Source organism: Phoxinus phoxinus, assembly GCF_949152265.1.
Source record: "Phoxinus phoxinus genome assembly, chromosome: 21".
NCBI lineage: Eukaryota > Metazoa > Chordata > Actinopteri > Cypriniformes > Leuciscidae > Phoxinus > Phoxinus phoxinus.
The window spans coordinates 26,835,631-26,862,892 of NC_136896.1; the positions used below are offsets into that span (position 1 = coordinate 26,835,631).

Below are 27,262 nucleotides of genomic sequence, written 5' to 3' on the forward strand. Positions count from 1 at the left end.
AATAACAACCATTATTAATAATTGAGCACGTGTAATAATTTATAATAATTGAGAAGCAAAAAAAGACGCAGCTAATGATGCTGAACCTTCACCTTTGCCATCACAGGAATAAATAGCATTTTACAATATATTAATATAGAAAATAGTTATTTTAAATTATAATAATATTTCACAATATTTCTGTGTATTCTAGTTGTGATCGAATAAATGCAGCCTTGGTGTGTAAAAAATATGCCTTTCAGAAACTTTTACAAATCTTAATGGTTTCCAATTTCAATTGTGTGTGTGTGTGCGTGCGTGTGTGTGTGTGTGTGTGTGTGTGTGTGTGTGTGTGTGTGTGTGTGTGTGTGTGTAGGCCTATATACATATATATATATATATATATATATATATATATATACATTTTCTCTCACAGTGTCAGATAAAACCTTTGTTTTCCACAGCTAGCTAACTAAGATAGATGACTGACCTGGCTTCATGCAACCAAAATGCATTTTTCTTTTCTAGGCAACATGTTGTAAAGTGTCTATTGATTTGCCCTGAAGAAAAAGACATGGCTCTGAGGATCCTTCAATGAAATTATTTTGCTGTCCCTTCCCATCATGTACCATAGAGAGTGGTGACGAACCATGAAGCAGAACGCTGGCATTTCATACGTGACCTCCAGGTGTGTGTGTGTGTGTGTGTGTCCGTGTGTGTGTGTGTGTGTGTGTGTGTGTGTGTGTGTGTGTGTGTGTGTGTGTGTGTGTGTGTGTGTGTGTGTGTGTGTGCGCGTGTGCGTGTGTGTGTGTGTGTGTGTGTCCGTGTGTGTGTGTCCGTGTGTGTGTGTGTGCGTGTGTGTGTGTGTGTCCGTGTGTGTGTGTCCGTGTGTGTTTCTTTGTCTTTGTCATTCCAGTCGAATGCTTCTGACAGCACACCAGATTCAGACTGTTGATGGATGTATTCGTCTCTACTGCTAATGGAAACTTATTCGGTTCACTGAAATAAATATGTAATATTGCAAGCTTGGTTTATTTCTTCATAGGAATAATCAGTGTGCATATATGCATATGCTAGTCGGACAGTCAGCCCGCACGTTTGATGTATAGCTATTAGAGTGGTGGTTACACAGACAAATGACATCCTCTAGTGTCCTCACCCCTTCAGATAGCAATATGAATACAAAGAAGGCTATTGAAGTCACGTCTCTGTGTCTCTGTATTTATCTTCTTCTCTCAGTCCTGCGCTTTCTTTTGTTCGATGATCAAAAGACTGCAAGCTTCATTCACAAGTTCATTTGTTCCTTGCAATCAACATATTTTTTCCTTATCACAATATTTACTCCCATCTGGACTGCGTGATCCTAACACTTGGTAAGACAAGCTTGTTTTGGTGATCTGAATAGGCCTGACACATACAGTACTCTAGATATGCTTACAGTTCATGTTTTGTTGTGCGTCAACATCAGAACCAAGGGGTCGAGGTTTGGTGATTGGAGTTCGTAAGATGCTGTCCAATAGTGGGCATTTGGAGGTGAGCAACTAAAGTTTGGGGAAAAATTACTTACTTATTTAGTATTTTTGTCTTGTTTTCTAAATATCTAAGCATTCTTAAATCAAAATACATCGACTTTTGTCATGTATGGTTTAAGCGGACAAAATGATCAGATTGTTACTTTCACCAAAAGGTCCAGATATTACATTTTTATTGAAGTCGGTATGAAGCGGAAGTTGCGATAGCCTTTCTTCCCTATTGTAACGTGTATATATCCGAGTGAAGGGAAGTGACGTGAAGGTCGAGTATGGTAACCCATACATGGAATTTGTCCTCTGCATTTAACCCATCCAAGTTAGTGCACACACATTAGCAGTGAGTAGTGAACACACACTCTGCAAGCTGTGGGCACATGCACACACGCGGAGCAGTGGACAGCTCTTCACTGCGGCGCCTGGGGAGTGATTGGGGGTTAGGTGCCTTGCTCAAGGACACCTGCCAGTATTGAGAGTCTATCCTGCGACCTTTGGGCTAAAAGTCTGACTCTAACCATTAGGCCACAACTCTGTTGTGAAGGTGTGAAGTGGCTTCTCGCACAAGAACAAATGTGGGGCGGGACTTGATTTTTTGTCCATCTGGAATTGATTGGTTGGTTGTAGTTTGCAATTGGTGGATCAATATGGTCATGTGAGTGACAGGTTGCCCTGCCCTCGTGCCAGTAAACACGTCATCAGAGAAGAGAAAAGATGTTGCTGTAAGAGGGAGGGGAAGTTATTTTGATGAAATATTACAAGGGCACATGAATTTACAAAAAAAAAAAAATGATGTCAGAAAACAACAGCAACAAAATAATTGAACACTGCTGCAAATGTTTTTAATAAAACGGCTGAGGGAGTGATGGCAAATTTGACATATTTCTCTCTTCTGACCAAGATAACCAATCTGTATGAAAAAGCCGTGGAAACTGTCATGAACGTTTTATTTTGTTATTGGAGCAAATGGGGATAAAAAAATATATATTTGTTGTCATCACCCGTTCACCAAGTTTTTCCATCTACCGAATGACAAATTTTTTTTTTATTTCATGACTTTAAACTGCCAACTTAAAACAAGACACTGAAAAAACAGTCAAATGATGCAACAGTCAAAGGCGCCCGTCTAGCTGGCACATGTTTATATTTAGAGAAAAAATGACTGATTCTAATGCATGGGCAGATGGCTCTTTTAAGGTGAGCAGTGACCCTAACTAACAAATAAATCCCAAATATTTACGTAATTAAAGTATAGTGCATGTTTTGTTCCTTTTTATAGCATGAAATTGAATTTGTTTCTGTCTGCTACTGTAAGACACATGGCATTAACAGATCAGACGATCACTTAAAGGGGTGGTTGAATATGATTTCACTTTTCTTTTAGTTAGTGTCTAATGTTGCTGTTTCCGCATATACAACATCTGCAAAGTTACAAAGTTCAAAGCAAATGGAGATATTTTCTTTTAAAGAAATTGCTTTTTAAGGACTACAAGAAACGTAGGGACTACACGAGCTTCCTCCCGGGTTAGTAACATCACCAACCCTAAAAATGACTTAAACCCCGCCCCCAGAACACGATTTATAGATTATCAAGACAGAATATGCTAATCAATGACCAGAAGATAACTACACATAAGCTACATAAATTCATCAACTAACCATTCAGAATTGTTGTCTACATGCTGTCACCTCTTCTTGAGTCTCTCCTTCTTTCTGACTTCGGTTTGAACATTAAAGGCTAAAAGTTTTAAAAATGTTCAGTACATGTCTGTGTGAGGTAAAATGACACAAGCTGAAATTGAATTGAAAGCTGAATTATGAAATTGAGCATACATGGACAAACATGTGCGATTTTTATTTACCGGTATTTACTTATTTTGAAAAATGACTTGAATATGTTCTTTAGATTCACCCTGGTACTCTTTGTGACTTGTCGCATGCTGTGAGACATCATCTAACTTCTCAAATCTGCAGCACTGTTCCAATTGGTATTTCCAGCTCAACTTACACCCTTCCACATCTTGTTTTGTTGTTCTTTTCTCTTATATAATCACATTTTTTAGGGAGTGTTGGGTAGGAGTATGTAACTAATTGGGATGTGTGTTTCCATGTGGCCCACAAGGGATCAGCAAGCATCTGTGAGTGTCGTTTCATCACTGTTATCAGTCTTCCCAACGGATCCTGAGTCCCCTTCCTGTGAACTGCTTCTGGGTGAGTCCCGTTGACATGCAAATGTAGGAGCGGAATAAAGGTATAAAATCCTCAGACTTACTGATGAGACGAGGGAACTCTGCTGCTCTTTTGAAACCCTTTTGTTATGTGGATTAGCATGTGCAGGTTTCTGTTAGGCACATGCCTCAACAGTGAAGCAATAAACCAATGTTTTAGTATTGCAGACTATTATTCATTAACCCTCATGTCATTCCAACCCTGTATGCTGTTTTTTTTTTTTTGTGGAACACAAAAGAGAATTTTCAGTAAAACTTTATTTTAATGTGTCCCTGTTACAGTGTAATTAAAGTCCCCCTGTGGTGAAAAGCAAGCTTTTAATGTTGTTTATATGTCTCTGTGGTCTATGTGATATTTTTAATATGCTTTTTAATAAGCCAGCACCATTGCTGAGTGAACCAAAGACAGTCTCAAAAACACGGTTTGAAATCGCTGGTGTTTCTGACGTCACAAACTAACTTGTAACCAATGGTCAATGAGAGGATCTCTGAGCTGGTTCGAGTGAGTGGGGGCGGGGCTAATTTGCATATTCATAGAACCACGTACCGGTATACTAAATGAGGCAATGAGGCATGAATTCCTTTTTTTTTTTCCAAGGAAAAAACTTGAATATGTCATTTTGGTGATCAAATATGAATTTTAAGGGGTAAAGTTATTGACTACAGGGGGACTTTAAGTACTGAGTAATATAAATTAACTACATATACTTACTATAGGGATAGGATTAGGGTTTGATTTAGGGTTAGTTGTATGTAATTATGCCTAGTTTACTTATTACTATATTCATATGGGCAGATGATAGTGGCCTTATGTCCCAGTGGGGATGAAGAGGATTAATTAAGTAAATACATGTAGCATTGGTAACAAGGACACATTAATATAAGTGTTATACCGAATATTCAAACAATTAAAAAAAAAATCACAAGTCATAGTGGTGGCTATAAGAATAAATAAATAAAGTTGAGCACAGAAGACCAATGGTCAAGATCAGGATTTTCGTTAAATACTAGGCTACATTAAATTTCGTTTTGTTCTTTACCAAACCCTATCACCCCCAGAACACATGGATTATACACCATGTTTCACACGAGATCATTCTTTGATACTTTTGCATATTTTTAAAAAAACTGCTATTCAGTGCCATTATGGATGACATTCTTTAAAAAAATCTTCTTTTGTGGTCCAAAAAAGACAGAAGGACATACAGCATTAGAACAACATCATGCAGGGTGAGTAAATTATAACTTCATTTTCATTTTAGAGTGAACTATCAATTTAATATTTTTATTGAAAATCTTCTTATAGTCATTTCATTATGTAAAATGAATAAGAAACATTTAAGAATTGGCACCGGCACTAATCAAATTCATGCATTGATATTAACTTCAGTAACAAAAACTTGCTCAAACGCACAATAAATAATATAATTCAAGAAACCGCAGCTGGTAAACAGATATTCATCACAGGACGATGATGAAGTCACCCTGTGTCATTCCCAAGTCTAAAAGAAACTTTTGACATATACTCCAATAATACACTTGATTTAAACAATGATTAGAATTCAGATAGCAGCACCTGAGGTTCATTAGCATGCAAATAAATACAACGGGGAGGAGAAAGAAAGACAGGGCAGAAGATAATCCTGACCTGATCAAAATAGAAATACACCCAGTGTGCATCAGATGTCTTCTATTATCCAGTATTGTGAAAAGCGAAAGGAAGCGTTCAGCATTAGATTGGTTAATTAAAAGCTGTACGACAAAAACTATCATTAAATGCTTCGAAAATTTTAGTACTAATCTTCTTTTTTTTTTCAATTTTACAGTAATGAGAACACATTTTGCATGGTAATGGTGCTTAGTTGTATAGTTATAGTTTATTTTTAGATATATATGTCGTGAACATGTTCTTGGTATTCACCCTGGCAGTCTGTAGTTGTGAATTTTGCACTGTGCATGTTCTTGTTCTCCAGTTCTTGACCTTTGAGAGGAGGAAGTGGCATGTTTTTTTTAACAAGCAGCCTTCTGTACAGTGTGGGAATGAATTTTAAGCATATTCTTGGTGCTCAGTTTTCACTTCCACTGACTTTAGTAAACATTTGTTCCTTATGGCAGCGTTAAAATCTTCCATACACATCATCCATTGACTTGACCTTTGATTTTTCCTCTCATTTGCATATCTTCTGACATGTTTTTGGAGGAGATGTCACGTTTTGGGTAAATAAGTCACACGGCTCAGAGAATACAGTACCTGCACATGTGTTTAAACCGCACATTTTCACTGCAGACATCCTGATATACAGGAAAGGAGAAGGGTTCTATTTTTATCATATGTTTTCAGTGCTGGTCATATTTTATGAAAGGAATGAGTGATTGCTTCAAATGAGTCTGCACTTATAGGGCTCAAGCTCAAAAGCATCGCATAGGATATGTTGTATTTCTGCATTGGATTCTAAGGCAGAACCTTAGAACACATGTTGTATGTCATGAAGTTTGGAACACTGACTGGGGAGCATCTTCATATTCCAAACACTCTAGCGGCACCAGCAATTATAACTGCACATATTACTTAATGACATAATGACCCAAAAACAAAACTGATTTAAACATTTTTGGAGTTTATTAGTGGTTTTGAACTCCATATATATATATATATATATATATATATATATATATATATATAGGCTACCCAAGGAAATTTTGGTCTCTCTCTCTCTCTCTCTCTCTCTCTATCTCTCTCTCTCTCTCTCTCTCTCTCTCTCTCTCTCTCTCTCTCTCTCTCTCTCTCTATATATATATATATATATATATATATATATATATACTGTATATGCAAAGGATTGGAAACATTACTATTTTTTATGTTTTTGAAAGAAGTCTCTTATGCTTATCAAGCCTGCATTTATTTGATCAAAAATAGAGTAAATACAGTAATATTGTGAAATATTATTACAATTTAAAATATCTATTTGAATATACTTCAAAATATAATGTATTTCTGTTATCAAAGCTGAATTTTCAGCATCATTACTCCAGTCTTCGGTGTCACATGATCCTTCAGAAATCATTCTAATATGCTGATTTATTATGAATGTTGTAAACAGTTGTGTTGCTTAATATTTTTGCTTGTAATATAAACTTGTGATACTTTTTTTCAGGATTATTTGATGAATAAAAAGAACAGCAATTATTTAAAATATATTTGTTTTAGCAACAATATACATTGCCGTTAAAAAATTTGGGGTCATTCATTTTTTTTAAAGTATATTGAAATAGAAAACCATTATTTTAAAATGTAACAATATTTCACAATATTAGCCTATTGTTTTTTTTACTGATGTTTGAGACTTCTTTCAAAAACATTAAAAATAGTTATATTTCCAAACTTTTGACTGGTTCTGTATATATATATATATATTCATATCATTTCCTCTGGTCACATTGAGACCAAGCTTCATAAAAGTTGCACATTAGATTGTTGATGTTCGACATATTCTCCAGAAAAATCTTGACAAACTTGCTGAAGATATCAAACCAAATGTGTCTTTACCACATCGTCCTGACAAACTTTCTAGCTATCTACTGGCCAAAATACACTTTAAATATTGTTTATAAATACCTGAGTAGTTCTACAATTACAGTTTTTTTGGATTGCTTACACACTAAAATTAAAAGTAGTACACTATTAGCAAAACCTTACACTCAAGAAGCAAAACATCAGCCCATATTTGCACAACTATAAGCACATTGTCAACCTCACACTTGTTGCAAAACTCTGCACACAGTGATTTGCAAAACACTAAACACACTTAACATACATTACACACAAAAATCTATCATGAAGTCACTTCCTTGCAATACCAAAGCACTGACTGTCAAATTACCGCACCGTCCAACCAATTGGTTCAACACAGTCATCAGGTGTGCAAACACTTGTTTGCTTAATTGTAGACACACCAATCAGGTGTATAAGCACTATAAAAAGCAGCAGGTGAGCTCATCGGTCTTCAAGCACAATGGAAAGAGAAAGAGTAAGATGAGGAGGAGAATGAGGAAGACAAGAAGGTGCTCAAAGAGGACCGAATCTGACAAATGAGATCCGCGCAACACTGGTTGACCACGTTGTCAACCACGGCCTGACGCTGAGGGAGGCTGGACTGCGAGTACAGCCAAATCTAAGCCAATACACAGTGGCAAGTGTGATAAGAACATTTCGACTGGAAAGGTACTAGATCTACACTGAACAGCACAATTTTGCCTGACACTGTTCTTCAGAGAGTTTTACGAATGGATGGAGAGGAGATCCAGCATGAGTTCATTTACGTAGATGAGGCTGGGTTCAACCTGACGAGAACACGAAGGAGGGGAAGAAACATCATTGGCCACAGGGCTATAGTCAATGTCCCAGGGCAACGTGGGGGTAATATAACACTGTGCAGCCATTACACAGAATGGGATCCTCCACCGCCATGCCCATATGGGCCCTTACAACACAGCACTCATACTTACATTATTGGACCAATTGCACAACGTTAACAGCAGCAAATCAAATCGATCATATGCAGAGTTCATATGCAATACATTGTTGTCTGGGACAATGTGTCTTTCCACCGCTCTGCTCTGGTTCAGAACTGGTTTCAGCAACATCCACATTTCACCGTCCTATATCTTCCACCATACTCTCCATTCCTCAACCCTATAGAAGAGTTTTTCTCGGCATGGCGGTGGAAGGTATATGATCTCCGTATCCAGGCTGAGATACCCCTCATCCAAGCCATGGAGGAGGCCTGTGACCAGATGGAGGTAGCAGCAATGCAAGGATGGATTCGTCTTTCCAAGGTGTCTTGCTAATGACAACATTGCAACATTGCTTGCGATTAAATTCTCTGGCCAGATCCAGCTAGGCGAAGAGACAATGTCTAGTTTATTTTATTTTATTTTTTTACAGTAAACTTACAGTACAATACGTAAAGTGACATTTTGTTACAGTATTATGAATCTCCATGTCAACATTTTGGGCGTGTTGAGAAATAAATGAGTTTCTTCAGTCTGCAACATTGTCTTGTGTAGTGTTTGGTGAATTTACATTATATATACTTTGTTGATGGTAGCCTACTCTAATCACAGGGAAGTAGAAGTGCTAAAAGTGTTTTAGGTTTATCACAGCAGAGTGTAACTCGTGCAAACAGAGTATAGCAATGTGAAACGTGTGTGTTTCATATGGTAACAAAGTGTGGTTTTAAAACAGAAGTGTATAGTTTTTACAAGTGTGTTTAATTATGCAAAGGATCTGTAGGGTTTTGCTTATTGGGTGTGTGGTTCTGCTAACTGTGTGTAGTGTTTTGAAAACACGGGCCCTGTTTTGAAAATCGTGCTTAAGCAATCCAAAAAAACTGTAATAAATTCACCACAAGGGATGTTATAATGAAAATAACCAACGTAACCGTTATACATTCTGAATAATGAAACTGTGAATGTCTGCGTAACTGCATACATATTTATTTTATCTTATGATTCATGCCATGGGGTGTTTTCCATTGAGTCTGGACGGAATAATATGAATGCATCCGCTACTGAAATTCCCTGAGCTCTGTTAGAGGCTTTAATAACCGTTTATATTCTGTTGTATTGTGTTTACACCATTCATAAGAATAATAACTTTAAGGGTGAATACAAAGTGTAGATGCATCAGTGTTCGCAAAGGCTTTTCATCTCCAATCTTGCCCCTATATTAGGCATCATGATGCTCTTTTAAACCCATCACAGACCTGCTGTTGGACAGACGAGAGCGCTCGGACTTGTTCAAATTGTCCGAACAACAACTTATTCGTGCATTTTACAGTCATTCTTCACAATGATATAAATGATATTGTTTTTGCTATAATGTGAATAACTAGTATAGGACAACAGGGCTAATGCATAAACAGATTTTGAGGTATGATCTAATATAATTGTAAGTTTAGAATGAATACAATTAATTTGAAAAGCAACATTATACAATAAGTTCCCATTAACATTAATGCATTGTAAGTTATAAGTTAATGCATTAACAACGAACAATATGGTGGCTCAATTCCATTAAATTAACAAATGGTATTTTTTGTTCAAATTAACACAAACTTAAATTAATAAATGCTAAACGTATTTTTTAATAGTTAGTTTGTGTTAACTAATGTTGTTAGCTTGTGTTAACAAATGAAACATTATTGTAAAATGTTACCATTTTAACAATACTATAATGAATTATTTATTTGTTGAAAATGTATGTTTTAATCAAAACAAGCATTTTGAAAGACAGAAAAATGAAGTCTTCTTTTTGATTGTTCTCTTTGCTGTTCACATAACTTCAGCTCAACAATTTCAGAGGTGTGTGTGTGTGTGTGTGTGTGTGTGTGTGTGTGTGTGTGTGTGTGTGTGTGTGTGTGTGTGTGTGTGTGTGTGTGTGTGTGTGTGTGTGTGTGTGTGTGTGTGTGTGTGTGTGTGTGTGTGTGTGTGTGTGTGTGTGTGTGTGTGTGTGTGTGTGTGTGTGTGTGTGTGTGTGTGTGTTGTCAATATCTGGCATCAAACCGCATGCATATTAGAATTTTTGAAATCAATAAAACAATTACTACTTTCTGGGTGTGAAATAATAAATGTGCCCAAAAGGACCTTGGAGTGAACACTTCAATTGTATTTACTCGTATTTTCAAGGGTTACTGTAAGACGTGGTCAAAATGCACTCTCAGCAAATCGACAATTCACTTATACTGTGTGAAGGTAAATTTAGCAACCAATTACTTTTGATATAGCTTTTTATTTCTCCTTTGTGCTGGTTCCTAAATCCTTCCTCGTCACATGCCGTTATTACCTTGAACAAAAATGGCACTGCACCACGAATAAATTGCTGAACTAATAGCTTTTTGTCTAAGTTCAAGAGTTTACTCAGGGCATTGTGCCCTCAAAGTTTCCACGAAGATTACTTAGTGTGTGTGTGTGTGTGTGTGTGTGTGTGTGTGTGTGTGTGTGTGTGTGTGTGTGTGTGTGTGTGTGTGTGTGTGTGTGTGTGTGTGTGTGTGTGTGTGTGTGTGTGTGTGTGTGTGTGTGCGCGTGTGTGTGTGTGTGTCTGACTGTACAGTATAATATTTATGTGTAGCCTGCGTCATCTAAATATGTGCGTGTGTGTGTTTCAGGTAAACCCTATGTTATGGGAACAAAATGTCTCCACAAAGATGCTACCCTTGTTCTTGTGGGGAATTTATTTTATTTTATTTTGTAGGTCCCACTGAGGAAAACAGCTTATAAATCATATAAATGGTGTTTTTTGAAAATGTAAATATGCAGAACGTTTTCTGTGATGGGTGTAGAATTGGGGGATAGAAAATACAGTTTGTACAGTATAAAAATCATGATGTCTATGGAATGTCCCCTTAAAACACAAAGCGCGCGCACGTGTGTGTGTGTGTGTGTGTGTGTGTGTGTGTGTGTGTGTGTGTGTGTGTGTGTGTGTGTGTGTGTGTGTGTGTGTGTGTGTGTGTGTGTGCAGGTTTCATTGATTAGATGCTTGAAATTTCCTTTTATCTTCTTTTAGTTTTTTTGCTCCCAAGTGGCACCTATTACAGCACACTTCATCTCTTAATAGCTGTGGTAATTAAAGCAATTATCTTTAACAAGCCTCTTCAGATTTGCATCTAAACACAACAGAGACCCACTCCAAGCTTTTTTCCGCATTTTGTTTAATCAAGTCTTTTAATAAGGCAGAAATGCATTTTCTGATGAGCACCTCATTATAGTAGTTGTGCAGTTCTCAGCATTATGGCAATAATTGATGTGGTCTGCTTCAAAAACATGAAAAACATAATAACTGGGTTAGTTATTTTCAGACAAAGTTCTAAAATGACTTATGAGCTCATCTTGTGTTTTCAAGCTCAAAGTGGCTCAGAGACTGACTCTTAACTGTTGTTTTTGGAGTCAACATGTGATATGTAGTGGAATAACATTCCTCATTAGTAGTGACCATATCTGACAACAGGGCCGTTTAAAGAGTTGAATGCATCAGAATTATAGGCTATCTATAGATTTGGAAATCCCATGGTTTGCTATCCAGGATCAGGTAGGAAGGTTTCCTATAGGAAAAAGGATACAACCTATACACACGTTTTTTTTGATTACCAGTGCTCCAAATGGGGTTACATTTCACAATGGCTGCCAGCTATGTAAAGAACAACAGTTCCATTGAGTTACATATCAAGAGTCAATGTCATTTTAAGTGTTTTATTTGAAAAGAAAGAAAACTTACGTTTTGAGAGTGAATGCAAAGTTCATTCGGGAACACAAACCATTTGCAAGAGAACGAAGCATTAAAATTCATTTTTCCTCCCATATTTTCCGCTCTTCACCATGTCCCTCTAGAGTTTCCGTAGCCCCTCGTGTGATCCACAACACAAAACAAACAAATAGACATGCAATAATGGATGCAACTAGAAACGTCTTTCGACTGGTTCATCTCTGATGATTGTGCCTATAGTTTATATAAAGTGATTTAAAAAAAACACATCAAAAGGAATCGCAATTTTACTAAAAAAGAAAGCTTTGAACAATACAAATTGACAGTTTGATCCAGATCAAAACCAAGAGTGGATTTTGGGATCTAATCCGATTTCAGAATCCTTTTTTTTTTTTTAACAACCCACTTTGAAGATTTAATCCAATCCGATCAGTTTACTTTTGAACAACTGGGCCCAGCTGTGCACATAAGATTAGATAAGGATAACTTCACCTCAAATATAAAGGCATGTTTGTGTCTTTTTCAGGTGCCTCCACACTAAAAATATGGCATTCGAAATCTATATACTTCAAAATAAACATATTTTTTTTTCATTTAAACTGTTATGTTGATATTATTATTTCTTATAACATTATAATTTTGCATTTCACTAGTGGTCTCACACTTTTAGACCCCAGCTTTCAATTTACTCAAATTTTGAAATGAGATTAGTGGTATTACTTTGATCAAATAAAGTGTTTTATTCTAAATGAAAATTTCACCTTTCTGACAGATTAAGGACTGCTGACATTGACGAGGACTCAAAAATATTTTGGCCTCAATTTAAGATGTAAATTTAAATTTCATATAAAATTTCGGTAGCACTTTACAATAAGGTTTCATAGACATACATTAGTTAACATGAAATTATAATGAACTGCACTTAACAACATTTATTAATCTAATACATAAATGTAATTGTAGGCTAATTAGTAGTGTTAATTATAATTTCAGCCATTGTAATTTCAGCATTTACTAAAACATGATTCAATTGATATGTTGAATCGTTATATAGGCCTAATCTGCGAACTTACATGAACAAACAATGAACAGCTGGATTTTTATTCACTGAAGATTACATAGCTCAGTTCATGTTAGTTATATCATTGACAAATGAAGCCTTATTGTAAAGTGTTACCAAAATGTCATAATTTTAACATAAACTAATAAACTTAATGTGATGCATATTTGTCAGTCATAGCCGTGAAACGGGTAAGATTTCGGCAATATAGCGCTAATAAACTGAATGTTTAATATATTGATCATCAATAAATCCAATTTCGTACATTTAAACTAATTGAATATTGCTTGTTCCACGGCTATAGCAATATTTTAACCATGTTAGACTTATTTTAGAGTAGCCTAGGCTACGTGGATTTTGAAAATACGATTATTTAAATAAAAATCAATTAGATGCAAAAATAGTTGATTTTTCTTAGTGCATCTTATCCGTTTTATTGACAAATGCAATTAGTTTATTGTCTTGTTTATATTAAAAACTAAAAAAGAATGAGTATTTTATATAATTCAAATTAAGTACTTTGAATTATATCAAATATAATCAAGTAGCTACTTTCATGTAAAAATAAAATGAGGTCATATACGCATATTAATTGTGATGCTATAAATAGGTTCTTGTGAAATGAGTCCAGACTCAACGCTCCTCAATCTGACCCGGAATCCCACAGCAGTCGCTCAGTGCAGTGGAGGTGAAGGGCATCATGACCAGGGAAATCTCCATCTCGCCCTCCTGCTGCTCGAGCGCAGGCAGCAACACGTGCCTTTGGGTACGCGACAAACCGGACGCGACCGAGACCTTGTCGAAAGGTAAGTCCACGTGCTCCCCATGACCGGGGACCAGACCCAGGCCTGAGGGAACACCCTGCGCGTCCTTGTGGAGCAGAGTGGTGTCGTGATGGTAGGACACCAGCTCGTTGGTGAAGTTCACCGTCTCCACCGCAGAGGACGCGCAGAGTCGGTTGCAACCCAGAATAGTGGTAAAGGCTTTGCGGAAATCCGCGTTGAACGCGTAGATGACCGGGTTGAGCGATGAGTTGGCCCATCCGAACCACACGAAGATGTTGAAAGTGGTGCTGCTCACGCACAGAGAGTCTCCAAGAGTGTCCAGGTCACAGAAGGGCACGATGCAGTTGAGGACGAAAAAGGGAAGCCAGCAGAACACAAACACCCCCATGATGATGGAAAGTGTTTTTAACACCTTAGTTTCTTTCTTGAAAGTGCTTTTCAGCGACGGTTCGCTCGCGCAGTCGTGGTTGTTCTGCATGTGTCCGGCTGCCCTTTCCAAAGTGGAGATCCTTCTGATCTGCGTTTGTGCGATCCGATAAATCCGTGTATATGTTCCTATCATGATTATAACGGGGATGTAGAAGCTTATAAGTGAAGATGCAATGGCATAAGTCCTGTTTAGAGTCGCAGTGCAATCCTCCGAGTGTATGGTGAGATTTAAAGGCGCGTTATGATCCACAGCCCTGTGCCAGTTCAGTCTGACGGGGATGAAAGAGATCAGGACAGAAAGTGTCCACGCCATCCCGATCATTACAAATGCCACCCTTTGGGTCATTTTACGCTCGTAACGGAAGGGGCTCGAGATCGCCCAGTATCTGTCCAAACTGATGATGCACAGGTTGAGTATAGACGCCGTTGAGCACATGATGTCAAAAGCTATCCAAGTGTCGCAGAAGCTCCCGAAGAGCCAGCAGCCGGCCACCTCAGAGACAGCCTTCCACGGCATGACTAGAACAGCCACGAAGAGGTCCGAAACTGCCAGGGATATGACGAAAAAATGAGTGACTTTGGACCTGAGATGCCTGAATTTGATGACGGCGGCGCACACGAGCGTGTTCCCCAGCAGTGTGGAGAGGATGAGCGCGCAGAGAGCGCAGCCCGTGAGCGCGCGGACTCCCACAGCGGAGCTGTCCCTTTCAGCACCATCGCTCTCCATGGGGCTTTCTCTGGACACAGATCAAACAGCTCATCTTCAAGTGGCTCCTCGCGTCACCCGTTTCTCTGTTTCCTACTGAAGCTCTTTTCCAAAAGCTCTCGATATCTTCGGTTTTGCAAATTGGCATCGCGTGAATTCCTTCTGATAAGTGCGTAAGAGGGAACAATGCACTCTCGCTGCTGAAAAACATATTGAGTTTGATGCTGTATGCCGTGGTACAGAGAGAGAGAGAGAGAGGGGGGGGGGGGGGGGTCGGTTCAGTAGGGTACGACATTTCTGAGTGCGCTCACTGACTTGGAAATTAATAAGATACAATCATACCTCAAAATGGCAACATGGGCTCTGTCTTTACGCTGTAAAAATGTTTGTAAATGTAACTCTAAAAAATTGTACAAATGTTACAGGAAAACCTGTAAAATGGTTAACAGTAGTTTGCTATGGAGGAAACCAATAGCCTAACCTAGATCTGTAAATTTAGTTTTTGGAAGTAAAAAATAACAAATCATCTTTTCAGTGAAAAGCCCTATTGACATTCCCAGAATATCTATCTATGCATTTCTCCAATCACAACTGAAGTTGTTCAACTTGTTCAACCTCCACACCACCTAGTATCTCATTCTTTTGAACAAATGTCAAAACCATTGTCAACAAATGTCAAAACCATTGTGGACCATGTTTACAATGGTTGAGGCGGGCCGAATGTTGGGAGAACAACCGTTTCCTTAATCATTCAATCGTTTGTAGACAGAACAGTTAATCAGACAATACTGTATACTTACTGTAATACTAATACAGTAGTCCACTTGCATTTTACATTTATTGAGACATAATGTAACACACAAACACATACACACACTTACAGTATGTGTGTGTGTACTGTACTACATGTAGTCTTGTTTTTTTCTTTATATCACAATGACATTGTACTGTAATTTGTTTGTAGACCTACAGTAAAAGTGTAACTGTGAATCCTGTCCAGTCTTTTGCAATCAGTATTCCACATGTGTATATTTACTGTTTCAATTTATATATGCCATACCAGACAGCAACATAGTGTCGGCACAGATCCGTTATCTGGGATATATGTTGCTGTCTTGGTTGTCATCAAAATAGTTTCAAAATATAAACAGAGTACATTGCTATATTGATAACACAGCTAAGCATTTTGACTCTTGTTTGTAAACAATGAAAAAACAAGGATGTGTCATTCTGATGGCACTGATATGTTATTGTCATAAATACTGTTTTGAGAGGTGAAGGATTTTGAGTTGCAGGCAATCCATTGTGTGGTGCTGTTTGTACGATTTTTTTCCCCAATAAAATGTAGGCTACTATTGACAGGTCTGTGCAATCTAAAGTTGTGAAGCACAATTTAATGTGGGGGGCAACAAATAAATATGTAGTTGTGCAATCATTGTTTGTGTGTGTGTGTGTGTGTCAGTCTGACTGTACAGTATAATATTTATGTGTAGCCTGCGTCATCTAAATGTGTGTTATTGAATGTCCAGCAGGGGGCGCGTGGAGTCTCCTGTTAGTACATCATCAAATGACGTCACTGGAATTTCAAGATGGCTTCGGATCAGGATACGAACATCTACCGGTCAGAGTCAGGAAAGCTTGAATGTTTTAACGGGCATGTCTATTAACTCGGGCTATTTGCATCCTATTAATACTTACCCTGTTAATATGTCGGAGGACCGTCTGAAAAGGTGTCATGGGGAAAAAAGTGCGGAGTCCAACACTGAACTACAGGGCTTTGGCTGTCAATCCACAAGAGGATTTTGAATGAGATGGAAAAGACTGAGGATGGACATGTATAGATATATTTCATTTATATGAGAGCAAACTGAGATAAAAATATTCCTCATTGGGTGGTTTAAAAAGGGGTCTACAGTAGAGGTCATTCGTGTTGCCTTCAGGAATTGGGCTGCGGCCGATGGGTATGTACAGTCTCTTCTTTATTGTGCGTTATGACAGTAATGCAGTATTTGCTTAGTCTTAAAACATTACTGAGCTGTCTACCTAGTCAGCATTTATGGGCTTCGGAATGTTCGGAATTGAGTTTTTTTATCCAGGCGAGCCTGTCATGCCACAAAATATTGAACCAAAACTTGATTCTGATGCTCAGCTAGGCTGCTGAATCGAATGCACGGATGGAATGTTCGATCATGTCCCAAAATACTATCGAGCATTCTAAACGTGATTGATTATGATCTTCAACAAAGCTAGCTGAATTCATACATTCCAAACTGTTGCGATGTTCAAAAAAACTTCTGAATCTGATGTACCAATACAATATTCCAAATGGAATTATGACGAAACAAAACACTGAATCGAACATTCCAAACTTGATTCTAATGCTCCGCTAGGCTGCTGAGTCGAATGCTCGAACCAAACGTTACAAACGCAATTACGATGCCCAAAAAATGCTGAATAGAATATTTCCAACATTTTGAACATTCAAGTTCAACAGTGCCGAAAAATACTGAAACGCATGCTTGATTAGAATGTTTTGTCATGCCCCAAAATACTGAATCATACTTTCTAAACGTGATAATGTTGTTAAACAAACTGAATCAAATGTTCAAAAACAAACATTTTGAAATGTTATTTTGTTAAAAAATGATGTTATGATGTCCGAAATATTGAATATTCCAGAGATTATGAAGTTTGATTACACAGTATGAGCCCCGAAATCGTGAATCAAAAGTTCCAATAGTTCCAACAGGGTATCAAACACACCTTGATAAGATGTTCCAAATACATATTTAGTGTCTAAAATACTGAATCAAACATCCCAAACTATCTATGATGTCCAAAAAGACAAACGTTCCAAACATGCCCATCACGTCCTAAAATGCTGTCTGCTAGGTAGAGCGCTTAACTAGTGTTTTACTGTGTATATTTTCAAAGCACCAATTCAAATTGGTTTTATTTTAGGGTATCCACCCAGTGGGGTCCAGAAGTGCAGTGTCATCTCCGAGCATAGTGGGCATTCTGTAGATTCACCTGTGAAGCTGATGGTTGAGGCGTCTTCCTCTGGAGGCACGGGTGCTGATGAAGGCAGACCACCTCCCCGCATCTCAGATGTTACAGACAGGCAGGAGAACATAATGCAAGGCATGTTCTCTCACACTGGTGCATCGCAGAGAGAGAAAGGCCAATCGCAGAGAAGCCAGGACCATGAGGTGCCAGAGTCATGTGATAAAGTACTGCAACAGACCAGTAACCAGCCATGTGGCACTAAGCTCCCAAATGGACATGCGAACCACAGTGAACATGAAGTGACTGAACGCGACTTTGCAAATTCATCTCATCCTGCAGGAAGCTGCTTGAATTCTAAAGATGACCATATGATGGCAAACGGGGAACTGTCGGCAGACTCCAATGCCGTGCCTTCTACGTCTCTGATAAACCAGTCACTCTCTGAAGTAACTCTACCACCTCAAGATGGAGTCGAGGATGGATCGACTGACCGCTGTTCAAATACCCAGGATTCAGTGTTCAAGTCAACGCATGGTGACGAAGGAGAGCTGTGCTCGTCAGCCGGTCCGTCAACTCCAAAACACTCTCTCAGGACGTTTTCTTCCAGCTCTTTCTTCAACGCTGACTCGGCTCCTCTCAGTCCAGATGACGACGAGACCTTTTCCACATCAGATAGACCTGATGACTTGAGGTTCATGGACGTGAGTCTGAATTCCAGGAACACTTATGAAATCAGCCGACGTCAGAGCGCCCCAGACAACATCCCTGGAGTGTTGAGTGTTGCTGCCGCAGATCTGACTCTGAGCCAGAGGAAACACGGCATCTCAGAGGTCTTTAGCAGGTATTGCTCCACAATTTTGCTTTTGCTAAGATACCTTTTAGAAAATAGCTAAATAAATATTAGAACCAAAAATCAGAGGTGCATATTGTTTCGAGCTTATCAGAACGGTAATTAGATTGTTTTAAAGATGATGTACGAGTTAATTGTAAAAAAAAAAAAAAAAAGTTAAAAAAAAAAAAAAAACATCTAGCGTATGTTTATATTCTTGTCGTTTTATATGATTTTGATCATTTTTATATTATTATATTTTATATAAAGTTGACTTTCAATACATGTAATCAAGTATAAAATAACATTTTCCTTACACCTTCAATATATGTTTAAGCTTATTTAAAAAAAAATATATATATATATATATATTATTATTATTTTTTCAAGGTAAAAAGCATTTTCTGCACATATCATGAATTATTATTTCTAAATGTCACATTGACATTTTACAACCTGAACTAATCTACTGGGGTCCTCTCTATGATTTAATTTCCTGTTTTTATTCTGCATGTTGATTGGAGTATTAATAACAATTGCAAATATTAATAATTTAGCAGTGATTTATTCTTATTTTGCAGAATGAGTTTGTAAAACTGAATTGTTCATTTAAAGGTAGATATTTTACCCAAAAATGAAAATCATGTCATTCCAATTCTGTTTTATTTTCTTGGTTCCATGAAATACAAAAGGAAATGTTTATAAGCTGTTCTTTTCCAAACCACAAAATTGGATGGTGATGGTATATTCCCAAGCTCCAAAATGACACACACAAAAAAGCACCATGAAAGTATTAGTCTTTTTCATTCACTTTCACTTCATGGAAAAGTGCAGCTAGGACATTCTGCTAAACATTTTCTTTTGTGTTGCATGGAACAAAGTAAATAATAATGACGTGGGGTAAGTAATTGATGATAGTGAAATTAGATTTTTAGCTTTCTCTTTACTTTAAGAAATGAATGCCTTTGTTCAACACATAACAGGTTTGGGCAAGGATTCTATCTTATTCCAGTCACTGAGTTGACTTGAAGCTTAAACTGAATTTCCTCATATCTTACGATGCGTGTTACTGTCTTAGATCTGATCGCTGTCTTAACAGCTTTGCTTCTGGCAACGCCTGCAAAAAAGAGGAACGTTTTATTCAACGTCATGCCTCGTGTTTGCATAACTCTTCATGAATAAGCTTGAGCTTTATCTCAGTTCACAGGCTGTAGTGGCATTCCTCTCAAGTCATGTGCCACACAGTCAGTGACTTATACTATCAGGGTTATCTTCACGCTGTGAAGCCAAAAAGCACATCCACGACTGGCTCGGGCACTTGTTTTCAGTGTATTGTCTTCAGCTTTTGACCGATGCTCTGTGATGTTGTCTTTGGCAGAAATCTGTTCTCCAGGAAGCAGAGGGAGGCTCAGAGTGCACCAGGATGGAAACTCTTTGGAAAGGTCCCGCTGAGAGAAAGTCCCCCCAAAGCCTCCAAAACCATACAGCAGGTCTGTTTACATCTCGTTCATAATGAGAGTAGACGTACATTTAGATCGAGCAACATGAGACAGAATGTAATAAAACCTTTTATAGATCTTTTAAATAGCTCTATATTATTGTTAGTGGACATGAAATCAAAATGTATCCACTTGATGAATTTCCCTTGTTTTAATATGCACACACATTTTTTATCTGTGCATTATTATTCTAAAGAAAAAAAATCACAATCTTTCATCAAAAATTAATAGCTTTCACCTCCAATGATTTTTGATGATCGAACCAAATCACTTAAGTAGGATAAGTAAATTTGTGTAACTAAGTAATTTTTAATTATGTATATATATTATGTTATTTTATATTACATTTAAAGTTAATATATTTTATGAGTAAAATACAATTTCAGCTTTACAGCATTTATATATATATATAAATGCTGTAATGCTGAAGTTGTGTTTTACTAATTTAAAATATATTGACTTTAAATGTAATATAAAATATCACACTACAGTTAAAATGATAATCTAGTACATTACTAGTGTCTTAGTATGTTAGTCAACCCTCAAAAATAAGTGTAAAGCTCAACAAAAGATTATTAAAACGTAATGATTTAAAATGTATTTTAAAGTAAAACTTTTAATTTTACAAATGCACTTTTTAAAAGTGTACTTATGTGTTCAGAAACATATTAATGAAAGTAGTACACTTAAGTGTTTTTATTTCATCAATATTATATTATTTGCAAGTACAGTTTTTAAAATATACTTTTAAGATTTGAAGTGCACATCCAATGCAGTTAAGCACACTTCTTTTTCACAATGCCATTCATTATGTCCTGTTAAATATTTTTCACATTAATATATAATGGAAGACTTTTATGAGAAGAGCATGATCCAAAAACAGTTACACATTTGTTTGTGAGGAACTGAAACATCACATCGGTTTAAGTGACAGTGTACAAATATTAATCTGATCCTTGCTATATCATTGAAACCCTAAGAGACATCCATGATTCAAATCAAACTGCAGACTGAACAAAACATCTGTTGCAACTTTCACATCTTCTGAACAATATTGACCTTAGTGGGAAGAAGTGTATCTTTTTTCACTTCTTTTTTTGGTCTTCAAAACTCTGTTAGGTGACATTGTGAGAATATTCCTCACACCTAAACGAACATATGGGAAATAAAATCACAATATGTTACGTCTCTGTGACAGATGTAGTTTTACTGAGAATCAGATAATTCCGTTGTCAGTGAGAAAAAATTATAGTTTTTTGAGAAGAGCAATTAAAAAATTCAGTGAATGATAAGAAATACTCTGTTTGGCTGTATTGTCTCAGTTCACTCAACTTTATGGGGGAAAAAATTACATTTTGGACCCTGGAAGAAGGTGTTTTAAACGAGCATTTAAGTTTTTAAAATGTAATTTAAGCCTTTGCTAAATTGGACAGAGTTTTGCTTTTGGTGCTGTTCTCCAAGAAGGCAGAAGACAACTCTGCCAGCCATGCATGTCTAACCAGAAACAATTCCGTTCTTCTCACCAGACCGCTTCGTATGGGTTTCACTTCTGTTGTTTGGGCAATGCTACATCTAAGTTCTCTAAAAGTCAATGTGCCCTGGCCTGATCATATGATTGGGTGGAAGGGAGAGTAGGAACGGAGTGAGTCCAGCTGGCTTGGAGCTCAAAACCTTTCCGGATATTAGTGTCTGTGTTTAAGGAGAGGGGTTGTGAAGGTCATGAAGAGGTCAGCTCATGTTTTTAGGGAGTACAATGCACATCCAATATGTGTATGTTGTGTTTTTATTTAATGCCCTGCCTCGCACTATCTCTGCCCTGCTTATCTTCAGTCACGCACACGTGGTCCTCTACACGTTCTGTTAGATTACCAACAGCCAAACTCCTTCTGTTTATGAGTTAAACTACACACAAACACTGGATCCAGTCTGAATTAAGCCTATCCGGGAAACAGCAGATCTTGCTGTCTCGACTGTGCTCTGCCAAATCCTGTCAGCATAAACTCCAAAAGCACTTTTAGCTCTTTAAACTGAACTCAGTCCAGTCAGCACAGTTTTGAAGGAAGGGCCATTATTTCTCAGTTCCCAGGATCTGGCTTATGTTACTGTATTTCTGTCATTTTGCTCTCTCTTCAGGAAGGTAACCCAGGGAATCTCACATCTGTATCTACACCCAATCTCTTAAGTTCAGGGGTATGATGTTTGGTTTCTAAATGAGCTCTCCTTCATTCTCACTGTCTCTTCTGTGCACTGAGCCGTACACCTTCACTTCCCATCGGCCATTTCAACCACTCTCACGTCACGTGACGCGCCTGCTTGACTTGTACTAAAGACTTGCTGTTCATGTCGAATAAATTTAATCATTTACTGACCCTCATGTCATTCCAAACCTGTATGATTTTTCTTCTTTCTTTCGTACACAAAAGAAGATATTTGGAAGAACGTTCACGCTGCTCTTTTTGACCAGAGACCATCAAGGTCAAGAAAAGAAAGAGTAGTCCATAAGTGTGCTCTATTATTCGACTTGTGAAGTTGTAAATTGTAAACAGACCATGCTTCTGTAGTTCATGTAGCTCTCAAATTTCATTTGCATATTCAAAGTTGGTGCGTTTTGATTTTTCAAGATGTTTAATCTGGCACGCCACATCTCAACACAACACAATGTGTCTTGCTCTTAATGGCAACCAGTCTCCTTTCTTTGTGAAATGTGACAAAAATAGAGATTTATTTTTATTTGAGAATATCAATACAGTATCATGTGGAAAAATATTTGAATACTTTTAAATCTAGATTATTGTAAGGAAAAGAGCAGTGTGAAAACTTAAGGGTGATCAAATGATGACAGAATATAACGTTTGGGTGAATTATTATTGTTACAGTTAACATGAATTAACTAAGAACAATACTTTACAGCACTAATTCTACATTTACCAAATGTATTTTTAACATTTTAATATATATTCAATAATTTATTATGAACAAACATGTGTTAACAATGAACAATATTTATAATGTAAATATAACGTTGCAGTATTAAATTAATATATTATCTATAAATGAACATACCGGTACATTGCTAAATGCTATAAAAATGTGTTTATTGTTAGTTCATGATACCTAACTCACTACTTTTAACCATCAGTATGAATTTTAGAAGAATACCAAAATAAATCATCTTTTTGTAGAGTAAATTACTATTGTTATGTTTCCTTTTTTTTATTATTAAGTAAAAGCAAAGAACAAACAAAATTTACGAATTTTTTACATTTGATGAAAATATTTCACAAAATAATCTTTTTGAATATACATTTTTTAAAATGTAATTTCCCTGATTAAAATCTTTACTATTAAAATGTTTACTGTTGATCCCTGAGTCTGAATATTAGGGATGCGCGATATATATCGGCCACCATATCGGTATCGGCCGATATTTGTCCATTTTTAATGTTATTGTTATCGGCCCGATAAGAAAATTTGGCCGATATATTAAAGCCGATAAATAATGGATTATTTCCTTCAGCTGAGACACTTCAGTTTCAATATGATGGGTTTGAATTACTGGAAATATGATTGGAATCACTTCAAAAAAGGAAAGTACTGTGCAGTGTGCAGCATTGTCATCTAGGCTACATAAAACTATAATAAGAAGAGAACATTATAATTGTGTGCTTGGGACATGGATTTTAATGGTGAGGGTTTTGTTTTGTAATTAGACTCCAATATTATCTAAAAATGTATCGGCCAATATATTGGTTATCGGCTTTTAAATATAAAGAATTATCGGTATCGGCCTAAATGTTCATATCGGTGCATCCCTACTGAATATGTAATTATGCAGCCCTTTTTAATGAAGCCTAAATGTTATTCTTCTGATATCAAGCAGTTGAACTTTGCATGATAAACACCAGTTAATCCTCTATTCTCTCCTCTCTGACTAGTGTCTTTCATCACCCATATTTCTTAGAAAAAGAGCCCCATTCACAATATGCCCATTGACATCTGTAGACGTTTCTCACACAGACGAGAAAGAGTCTCTGTGCTGCTGCTCAGTCAGTAATGATGAATGGGGTTGAGCTTGTGCTGTAGATGGTACAGGAAGAGAAACCAGCCAAACTGACTATTCTCAGGAAAGCGGTGGTTTTTTACACAATTTTTGATAACATGAGACTTTGAAACATTCTGGTGTCTTCACGCTTCCTCAAATGAACAAACACCCAACTTTCAAATGCCCGACCTTTCTCTCCATGGCCATAAGCATCACACGCAGTGCTTCATACCAGCCTCAGCATTGCCTTGATCTTCACACGCCTGCCGTCTGCCTCCATATTCTCATGTTTAACTCTCACAAGCACATTCATACCATATAACACTCCTGTCATTCAGCTCACAGTGGCCGCACACATTTGAACTTGACCTGTTGGTTTCCTCACAGGAGTACGAAGCCAAGGTGTCTAAATCCAGCCAGAGTCCCTCGCTGCCCTCCCAGGGCCGACGGAAGAACCTGGAATTCGAGCCATTGTCCACCACGGCGCTCATATTAGAGGACCGCCCCGCGTGAGTATCACACACAAGACACAAGCTATCCCATGTTAGGATATGTTTTTGTCCTAACCACCTGTAGTTTGTAATAACCTGTTGACAATAAATAATAGAAATAAAAAATATTTTTAGCCATACCTATGATCCCAATTTAGCACCTTATTGCGAACTTACTGTATATTGCAATTTTTTAAAATGGTTTAAAATATATTTTTTTCTGATGCAATGGTGTACATTTTGCGACATATAAACAATCACGCCGTTGAGATTTGATATATAGTGTAAATTGTTGTACAGTATGTATGCAGAGTTGCATGCACTATATATCCAGCTTTAAAAATATATCTGGGCGTTATTATAGTTTACATTTTGCTATGATATGAACAATCAATGAGCGAGTATCATCATAAAGTTGTTAGCTAACCAGGTACAGCACTTTCTTCCACGATAAGATGAATTTTTGTCCTAACCAGCTGTTGGCAATAAAAGATAAAATATTTTTTTAGCTAAAATCTATATTTTTTTACCCAGCCCTAGTGGTCATGTGTGTCACTACCACGGGTACATGATGCATACAGTAAAATTACAGGTTTGAGATTTTAATCATATCGCCCACCCCTAAGCAGTTTAATTGAGAAGTTAAATAAAGATAGTCATGGCATAATACTTAAAACAAAAACACATTTAGTGCATAAGTGCATAATATATTTAGTCCCCTAGTGTGCAAGCCAAAGGAAACTAATGAGAACAAACTCCTTTTAATGTTGGATAATGGAGGAAAAAAGCCTTGGGAGAAACCAAGCAACAACAGTTCTCCACTGGCAATACACTCCAAATAATGTCAATAATTAAGTAGATATGTTACGACATTGATTCAACGGTAATATTAAGTTGTGGGAGTCTTTGAGGTCCATCTACAGTAAAGGTAGATGCTTTGTCCTTCCCAATTTGTGGCGTTCTTTCGTTAGGCGCTCAGGATACATTGACCTGCGTTACATATATCCTAGCAAACCTTTAGAGGCTCATCTTTCCCAAACAATGGGCTATAAATAAGTCTTAGCAACAGAGACTGGGTTGTATTTCACCACGCAAGTCTCTTCAGTCCCCAAGTCCTTATTAAGAATAAATGACCAGCGAAATGTGAGCGTGTCAGCCAAACCAACAGTGAGGCATTTTTCAGAAACTTCGAAGTGAATTTTTTTCTGAAACATGTCAATGGTAACAAAAGGTTGATAGACTGTGTATTTGAGACATTTAATTGTCCGTTTTGTTGTGTCAACTAAAATCATTGGCTTCCTTCCTCAGGAACCTCCCTGCTAAGTCGGAGGAGGAAGCCCAGCGCCACCGTCAGGAGTATGATGAGATGGTGGCAGAGGCGAGGAAGAGAGGTACTTTTGTACATTGGTTTAAAAAAAAAAATTACGGGAGTATGTTTTACATAGAAAATACTCTTTTTAGTAATTCTACTTCAAATGTTCAAATTTAATTATCTTTCTATGTAATTATTTGTGAAATTTACTACACATTTCAGAGTGAAAAAGTACATTTTACTTCCATTTGTTTCCAGTAATCAATGTTTAATCAATGTATCTGTTTATAACTGAATCTCATGAAACATGTCAAGAGCGCTGCATCATATTTCATCCCAAACCCAGATGCTTTTATCCAAATGAGAAGTATTTTATCAAAGAGGAGTTAACTATGGTTGCAATACCGCAGTGCCAAATTTTAGGAGTAAGTTTGAGAAGTTTGTCTCATGACTGTAATGAAAAAAATACATTTGAATTATTGAACTTTTTTATACATTTTGACTGTGATTATTGGATTTAAATAATAAATACCTAAAACCAGTAAAAGGTTTACATTTACAGAAGTTTGACTATAATTGAAATTACAAAAAAAAAATCTAAAATTAAAATAAAACATCTGTAAGGATTACGGCAATGACTGTGTCGGGGAAATGTGCTTTATTACCATAAAATAATTTTGTACATTTTCTTAATGCACCCAAAAAATGAAATGCAGAAATGTGTGATTTCACTTAGTCAGGCAATGCTTTTGGTGCGCTCTGCCTTAAATTTACACGGTTCCTACTCAGTTTGGAAAAGTACGGAATTTGATTCGAGTAATTTGCAGGTCTGGATAAGTATGGATTAAAGAAAATAGTATATGGAAAAGAAATTGTGTTTCCAGACTATTGCCCCTATTCACTTTTCTAAAATGTAAAATTAAGAATTTGTACAGTTTAGAGATTATATAGTGATTGTTGAACGCAAATTAATGAATTTAAGGCACACATTTTATTTAAGTGCAAAACTGTTTGTCTTTTAGCGATAAGCAAGTCTCTGTTGAACTTCACTAATAGAATGTTTACTCCATTGCCACTCAAACCATTAACAGATAAAGGAGCAAACAA

The 27,262-nt window shown here is 37.0% G+C and overlaps 2 protein-coding genes across 6 annotated transcripts in view; one reads left to right on the forward strand and one right to left on the reverse strand.

The window, feature by feature from the left end:
• Positions 1-27,262, forward strand: part of tbc1d12b (TBC1 domain family, member 12b) — a 38,402-nt gene that overhangs the window by 1,851 nt on the left and 9,289 nt on the right. Inside the window, exons 2-11 of one of the 5 annotated variants that reach the window (XM_079594604.1) lie at positions 508-667; positions 3,412-3,493; positions 3,628-3,716; positions 4,926-4,963; positions 16,506-16,937; positions 17,938-18,823; positions 20,190-20,301; positions 22,444-22,500; positions 24,740-24,861; positions 26,152-26,234. In XM_079594604.1, the coding sequence (XP_079450730.1) occupies positions 16,934-16,937; positions 17,938-18,823; positions 20,190-20,301; positions 22,444-22,500; positions 24,740-24,861; positions 26,152-26,234 (1,264 nt within the window). In that variant the 5' untranslated portion in view covers positions 508-667; positions 3,412-3,493; positions 3,628-3,716; positions 4,926-4,963; positions 16,506-16,933. The remainder of the gene's footprint in view (positions 1-507; positions 668-3,411; positions 3,494-3,627; positions 3,717-4,925; positions 4,964-16,505; positions 16,938-17,937; positions 18,824-20,189; positions 20,302-22,443; positions 22,501-24,739; positions 24,862-26,151; positions 26,235-27,262) is intronic. The other 4 variants (XM_079594606.1, XM_079594608.1, XM_079594605.1 and 1 more) reach the window with 4 other exon arrangements.
• drd6b (dopamine receptor D6b) lies at positions 13,690-14,997 on the reverse strand (the record flags this gene model as incomplete). Its single annotated transcript, XM_079595462.1, has 1 exon — positions 13,690-14,997. One exon carries the CDS (start codon positions 14,995-14,997, stop codon positions 13,690-13,692), a length of 1,308 nt encoding a protein of 435 aa, XP_079451588.1.